General features: G+C 40.3%; 1 protein-coding gene across 3 annotated transcripts in view; it reads left to right on the plus strand.

The window, feature by feature from the left end:
• The window catches only part of CASK (calcium/calmodulin dependent serine protein kinase), a 328238-nt gene that overhangs the window by 240329 nt on the left and 80409 nt on the right, over window positions 1–7500 (plus strand). For all 3 annotated transcript variants that reach the window (XM_085896794.1, XM_085896793.1, XM_085896792.1), the window contains 3 exons: window positions 4163–4278; window positions 5131–5211; window positions 5968–6048. In XM_085896794.1, coding sequence (XP_085752920.1) covers window positions 4163–4278; window positions 5131–5211; window positions 5968–6048 — 278 coding nt within the window. The remainder of the gene's footprint in view (window positions 1–4162; window positions 4279–5130; window positions 5212–5967; window positions 6049–7500) is intronic.

Here is a 7500-nt window from a genome sequence, read left to right on the forward strand (position 1 = left end):
AAAATGATTTGAAGATGCGATGGTTCAAAGCCCTCCCCCTGATCCAGTTGATGATCTTCACACAAGTATCAAGGACTTTCTTCAAATTTGGAGGCAATGTTTTTGATGCCAAAGCATGCCGATGAAGAAAACAATGGGTAACTTGCAAGTCTGGAATCTCCTTTTTCATCAATGCAGAAAATCCAGATTTATTTCCAAGCATTGCAGGTGCCCCATCAGTGCACACAGAACCAATGACTTTGATGTCTAATTCCTGTTAGGCAAAGAAGTCTTTCACCAGTTGCATCACATCCTTTGCAGTTGTGTTTTTTGGCAGATCTTTACAAAACATGAAATCTTCCTTCACAGCACCATCATTGACATTCCTCGCTAATGTGATGAGTTGAGTACAACTGGAGACGTCGGTTGACTCATCCAACTGAATAGAGATTTTAAAAGGACTAGCTCTGACATCTGAGATGACTTGGTCCAAAATATCTTCACTCAAATCACTGATTCGGTTGTAAATGACATTATTTGATAAGGGCACCTGTTCAAATTTTTTTCTTGCTTCTTTTCCCAGGATAATTGTTGCCATTTCCAGTGTACATGGCTTGATGAGATCTTCCGCAATTGTATGGGGCTTCTTGGATTTGGTCACTCTATATGCCACTTGGTATGAAGCAAGAAGTAGTGGTTTTTCAACAGAAACAAAACCTAATTTTGAAAGTGTTCCTTGTGAATCAAAACGAGCTCTTTTGATTTTAATATCTTACGCCTACAGTGTTGGCGTAATGATGTACAATGATTATGTCAGATGTTGCGTTGTAATGATTTTAAAAGCAATACTCTGACAGTTACTTTACTTGTATGTTAATTCTGTTATTCTCTCCTTTTGATTAAATACTCGTAAACGAAATTACTTTCGACGCAACACAACCACCTACTACCACTTCTCAAGGCACACTGGCAGCTGGCTGAGTGATGACTCGTGACTCGTCACTCAAGGACACAAGCCACTCTTTGTCGAACCCCCTGAAATTCCATCTCGCACCCCAGGGGGTGTGGGCACCCCAGGTTGGGAACCCCTGCTGTAGAAAATGGTATGTCAGAGTGTGAAAGTAGTTGAAAGAGAATGTAAATCCATTTGGAGGAGATGGGTGAAAGCAAAAGAGGACCAAAACAGCAAAAGAGGAGTGGGGTGGGTCTTAAAAATGAAATTGGACAATGTGTTGATGCCTTTAAAAGTGCAAGCAGCAACACCGATTTATTGGCTCTACTACTGTCATTTGGTGTTAAAATCATGTTTGCTTCGACATTTTGCTGAGTTACCTGAAGGTTTGTGATGGTCTGAAGAGAGGCCTACATTTTTAGGTCATCTCTACCGAGATGACCTAATAAAGCCAGAGCAAATGTCCGTCCGTCCGTCCGTACGTCCGTCAACAATTTTTCTTTCCGATCTTGATGAAACTTAGTATGTGGATATAGGTCGATGAGTGTTGCACAACGATATAACTTTTGTCCGGGTTCAAGGTCAGGGACGAGGTCACGAGGTCACGTAAATTATAAAAATCACCATTTTCAAAACCTATCTCGTCTGCCATTCTACAAGATATTCGGCAACTGTTTGTTGATTATGATAGTAAAAAATATTATCTTGTATCTAACTGGACAGATTTTTGAATTTCCTTCCCGTTTGATCGTCACGTGATCTGGAAGATGGCCAAAAACGCCGATGTGATTCACAAAGAAGGAAGGAAGGAGAAATGAAATATAAATATAAAACACATTTTTAGCCTTTTATATTTATACATTTTCCGCCGAAGGTGCAAAAGTTTCAAAACCCGAAATGTAAACGTCGGCATTTATTTTCAAAATATAATTTCGTGTGCGCGCCAAAATGCCGAGTCATCTTTAACCAAACTGCACAGTTCGAGCTGCGCAGTGGAACTGCACAGTCAAGCTGCGCAGTATAACTGCGCAGTCGTCTTCGGTCATAACTGAACATTGAGAACTTGTGGTATTATAGAGATGACCGTCACCCCCACACGGGGGTAATTTTTAGTATAAAGTTCTCGGCTGATGGAGGAGGTAACTGTGGAAGTGATTGTGTGTGTGCATGGGTAAGTGCTTGAGGCACTGATGGACAGCTTCTTTGAAAGTTCTTTTCTCCAATGGCCTTATCTCAGATGACCAATTCAGATTCAGATCTGGTCACTCCACCTTGGACATGCAGCTCGTAATTTCCCAAAATGGATGGGGGCCCTCAATTTCAAACATGAGAAGGGCCATCTCTCTCGAGTCTTGCCATATCTCGAGCTATTGATACAATCTGGCATCCTGTCTTGCTCTCCAAACTCTCTGCCTATTGAATCCAAGGCCAACTCCACACATGGCTTACTGACTTTCTTTACTCTCATAGCCAATGTGTTCTCATCGCCAAGGATTTTCCAGAGGGTTAGAGAGATCGTTGATGAAGATCAGGCATCGGACTAGGACCAGAACCCTGCCTCAGGCCACTCCAGCCTTGACAGGGATCAACTTAAACAGTTGGTTGAGCTCTCCAAAGATGAAAGGATACAGTTGAATGCCACATGCTGGTTACGTGAGTAGAACTCAGTAAGTCATTTGTGGAGTTAGCCTTGGATGCCACAGGTAGAGGATGGTGGTTGAAGGGTGAGGTCTGTAGTTTGCAGTTGAAGAAAAGTTTTGAAACTTTTTTTGTGGAAAGGGGTGATGTTCGCAGTTTTCCAAAATGTCAAAGGCTCCCCATCCTTCGAAGTATGTGAAAGAGAGTGGAAAGAGGGTATGATAGGAATAAAGCACACATGGTCCCTGAGGATTGAAGCACTTCAATGCCATCAAGACAGGTTGCAGAAGAGATGTTCACCTGGGAAAGAAACTTCTAAACTATGATGGCAGGAGAGAAGTCCACATTTTCCGGGGAACATTCTCTAAAGGTGGAAAGGGTGGGTAGAGGAAGGGCTGGATTTGGGACCTTGGTGTTTTGTGAAGACTGCTTTTAGGAAACCTGATTTTTCTTGAGCAGTGTCCAGCAAGCCTCCATACTTTAGGAAGGAATGGAAGGGGAATGTGTACCAGACACACCTGACCAGCTCCCATCAAGCTTTGGAGGGCAATAAGAGGCTGGAGAATTTTGATCGCAGGTGAGTCTGATGTTGTTGCCTGCCTCTTCATAAGACAGGTACACAATGATTCCGAGCTATATGGAGAGATTGAAAGTTGATATCAGTTTGCCTTCATGGTTTGCCTTCGAGAAGGTCAATCCAAGGTGTTTTCTTGCAATCATCTCACCACACACTTCACTGGTGTAGCAGGGTAAAGATGATTAACAGGTTTACGGAGGATGGAATTAACTTGTGAATAAGTGAAATTATTTAATTATAGAAGAGAATCTCGAAGCAGTCAGGACAGAATCATCTGACTCCTGCAGTTTATCCCCCACTTGTATGAATTAAATAAATATACATTATATATTTGTAGATCAGCCAGGCTTTGAAAGTAGTACAACTGATGGATGCACTAAGCTGATCACGGTTGGAAAAATAATCTGATGTTAGCAAGGACAGAAAGATGTCTATGTAATTGACCTGACTTGTTGGAATGGTTTGAGCATCTGCTCCCAGTTTGGGATGTCGGGGGTTCGAACCCCAGCCGAGTTATACTTAAGACTTTAAAAATGGTATTTGCTGCTTCCTTGATTGATGCTCAGCATTTATAGGATAGAGCATGGAAAAGCCCCATAGGTTGGCAATCATGGGGAGGAGGAAATTCCTCCTTGATTGTCCCACTGAGTGCGAAGAAAAAAGCCGATGTCATAAAGATGCCGTCGCTGGTACCCAAAGTGCTTAGGGAAATGCTGTCATTTCCCCCAATCTCAGCAGCTGTGACAGTATAAAAGTCAAGTCTGGTGTTGTCTCGTGTATCTGTGTGCATGTGTCCGTGATTTGTGTTGCAGGTCCTCCATGAGCCTTATAGCAAACAACCAAATAAATAAATAAATAAATAACTTTGACGTCTTCTTTCGAGTCTCCACCAAAGCAGGGGACACAATCAGAGGCCATCAACACCTGTTTTGTACAAGTGAGCCGCATAATAAAGGAATAAATTTACAGTTTATCTTTATTGATTCCTCTTTCTTTCTTTCTTTTTTATTTCCCAGGCGTGTTGCATGTCTGGCCATGGAACGGGCCAAGCAAGAGCAGCAGGCCAGTTGTACATGGTTTGGAAAGAAAAAGAAACAGTACAAGGACAAGTACTTAGCAAAGCACAACGCTGGTAAATAAAAGCCATCTGTGCTAACTTCTCTGATCAATCTCGTCACTCTTCTGTACTCCTGCACATTCTCCCCAACTTGCCCCCCTTACATTCCATAAACATGAAGCCTGTGGCCTTGCATTTCCAGCATGAATGGTGCTTTGGCTTTTCACTGCTGCTGCTTGTTGATCTGGAATTGTGGAGCAGATGCTTGCTGCTGTTCTTTTGTTTTTATGCTAATATCTCAGTATACTAGGTTCATATTTGATAATCTGAGATTACTGCATTTGGTTAGGACATGGAGCTACCACTTTTTAAAAGAAGGGCCTTCCACAAACCTTCAGCTGATAATCATGGCTTCTTCATGTCATCATTTTGAGTATGTTGAAATTTTTGTTTAAATCAGGTTTTTGACGAGCTCGTTAAATGATCAAACCTTGTTTCACGTAGTATTATTCTCGCATTGTGGATGTTTGCGCCTAACCGCTGACATTTTGTGCATTTCCCCTGCTTGCCCGATGTACACATCACTTGTAAGTAAACTCACCTTGTCTCAAACCCATCTGACTTTATCTTTCCCTCGATCCTCCAACCTCATTGTTCCCAAGCCTTTTCTCACCAGCTTTGCTTGATGTGTCATTGCCTTCCTTTTGCTTATTTATTATATTTTTACGAGGAACATTTGTTCCAAAAAAAGAAAAACAATGTTAAAATACGAGCTAACTACATTCCTTTTCCCTGGCTTTTCATTTCATTGAGGGGAACATGAATTACCAAACCCATGACATTGCATGCAAGTCAATAAAGCAGCACTTTGCAGCAATAGTTGAACTACGAGTGCTCTGTTTAACGATTTCCTCTTTGGTTTTTCAGTGTTCGACCAATTAGATCTCGTGACGTATGAAGAGGTAGTTAAACTACCAGCTTTCAAGCGGAAGACACTTGTCCTCCTGGGTGCGTTCACATGTTTAATGCAATATTTTGTCTCACTGTGATGTTGTATGGTAAAGCTTTTGCCAGGTTAAAAACACTATCTACATATTATTTTGGCAAAAATTGGAGAATTCCAATCTTCTTCTCATGTAATCTTCAAATGCCCCCATTTCCCCTTTTCTTTACTCTTCTACCCACTCTCCCCAATCCTTTTTGCACTTCCTTTTCTTCTATTTTTCCCCATCGTGATGATGATGGTGGTGATGATGATGATCATCATCTTCGTCATCAAACCAGCCTATTCCAGTCATTGCAGGATGACAGCCTCCCTCATATCATCTTGCTGGGTTTTGGCATTCTCGCCATGCTTGCCAAGTGCAACTCGGCATGAGTCGGGGTAGAAATTTGAAATTTAGCCAGTATTGGCACTAACTTTCCTATTCTTCATCGAAAGACATAGCAGAAACAAATTATAACTAATGCAAGCAGATATTTATCGTCCACCAACAAACAAATCCTAGCAGGTAGGTTCCCCGGCTTAACGTCCATCTCAGGGATATGGCACGCTCGTTGATTGAATGCCCTGTCTTTGAAACTCCAACCTGACGGTTTATAAATGGGTTAGAAATTGAACCCAGACCAGACAGGTCAGAGGCAAGTGAACTCCCTCAGTGCCATCTTGCCACATTTTTCCTCCCTTTGCCCCCCCTCCCCTCCAACCCTTCATTTTTACATACATATCAGCTGTTAGTAAGTTACCAGTTTTCCTCTTTGCAGGTGCCCATGGCGTTGGCAGGCGTCACATAAAGAACACACTGATTGCAAAACATCCAGGCAGCTTTGCCTACCCCATTCCTCGTAAGTCTCATGTTTATCTTTTTTTGCTTGTGTCAACCATTTTACTCCCCTTGTTCAAACCTCTGATTGGTATAGAAATTCCTTGGGAGACTGAAGATTTGGATGTCCCTGGAGAAAAGGAGCAGCAGGTAGTTTGATGATCAAAAATGGTTACCTCCCTATTTATTTAAAGAAAATTAAAAAAAAATAATCAACAAATAAGGAATAAATACAAAATAAAGAAAAAAAAAACCTCAGAGAGAAACGAATTTGTTTCAATATTGTATATTTATCTGAAAGAGTGCAACATGATTATAAAGATGAGACTGTTTTGGTTATTGTTACTCCTTTTATTCAAACATAACTATTCATCACAACCATTTCCAAATAACTTCGATGACAGACCATTACAATTTGAAAAAAATAGTTCTATAGGTGTAATAACAGTAATTGAAACTGTTATAATGAAGTGGCTCACACAGATATCTATATATATATATATATATATATATATATATATATATATATATATATATATATATATATATATATATACATATACATACATATACATATACATACAGTAAGTCGTCGACTTACGACCTATGCGACTCACGACTGATCGACTTTACGACCACGCCCGCGACCGCGATATGTACTGTATGTCTGGCCACGACTGCTCCGCGTCTGGCAGCGCGAGTATTGCCCAGCTGGGCATACGACAGTTTCCGCCCCAGCGCCCGTCAGTGCAAGCGTGTTAGCATGGTCTCGGTATAGCGCAGTTTATCCGTAGCGCAGCGCTGCCCCCAGCTGATAACATCGACGATCCACAGCCAAGCACAAGTGACCAATAACATGTTTTGTATTTTTTTAATTTAGTATGTTTTGTAACTACTGTAAAATGTTTTCTATTTTTGTATGTTTTTGCAAATATTAAACCAATTGTACTGTTGTATGCAGTGTTTGACTTAAACCTGACGGACGTAAAAACGTTACACAGTAACAATAAAAATGGTTTTTATAACCATGGTTATAACAATAATGAACAAAGAACATGTCAATAAAATATGACTTCCAGATGATTATTATATCATTGTACAGTATAATATACATATGGTAATTTTTGCATTGGCCGATACACTATAAAGAAAGGTAAAAATAAAGGTTGGCCGACTTGCGACCAAATCGACTTACGACTGGTTAGTCGGAACCGATCGCGGTCGTAAGTCAAGGACTTACTGTATGTATATATATATATATATATATATATATATATATATATATATATATATATATATATATATATATATATATATATATATATATATTAGGGTGGTCCAAACTGTTACAGTAAAAAATGATGTTGGTCAAATTATTTCTCCACATACCTTATTTTTGTCCATGAGGGTTAACTTACACATGTGTGGAATTTGAGCTCGATTTGTGGATATTTAGAGATCACCCTAAGCATGT

Source organism: Eptatretus burgeri, chromosome 10 (assembly GCF_056783735.1).
Source record: "Eptatretus burgeri isolate ZD-2024b chromosome 10, Ebu_testis_v1, whole genome shotgun sequence".
Lineage (NCBI taxonomy): Eukaryota > Metazoa > Chordata > Myxini > Myxiniformes > Myxinidae > Eptatretus > Eptatretus burgeri.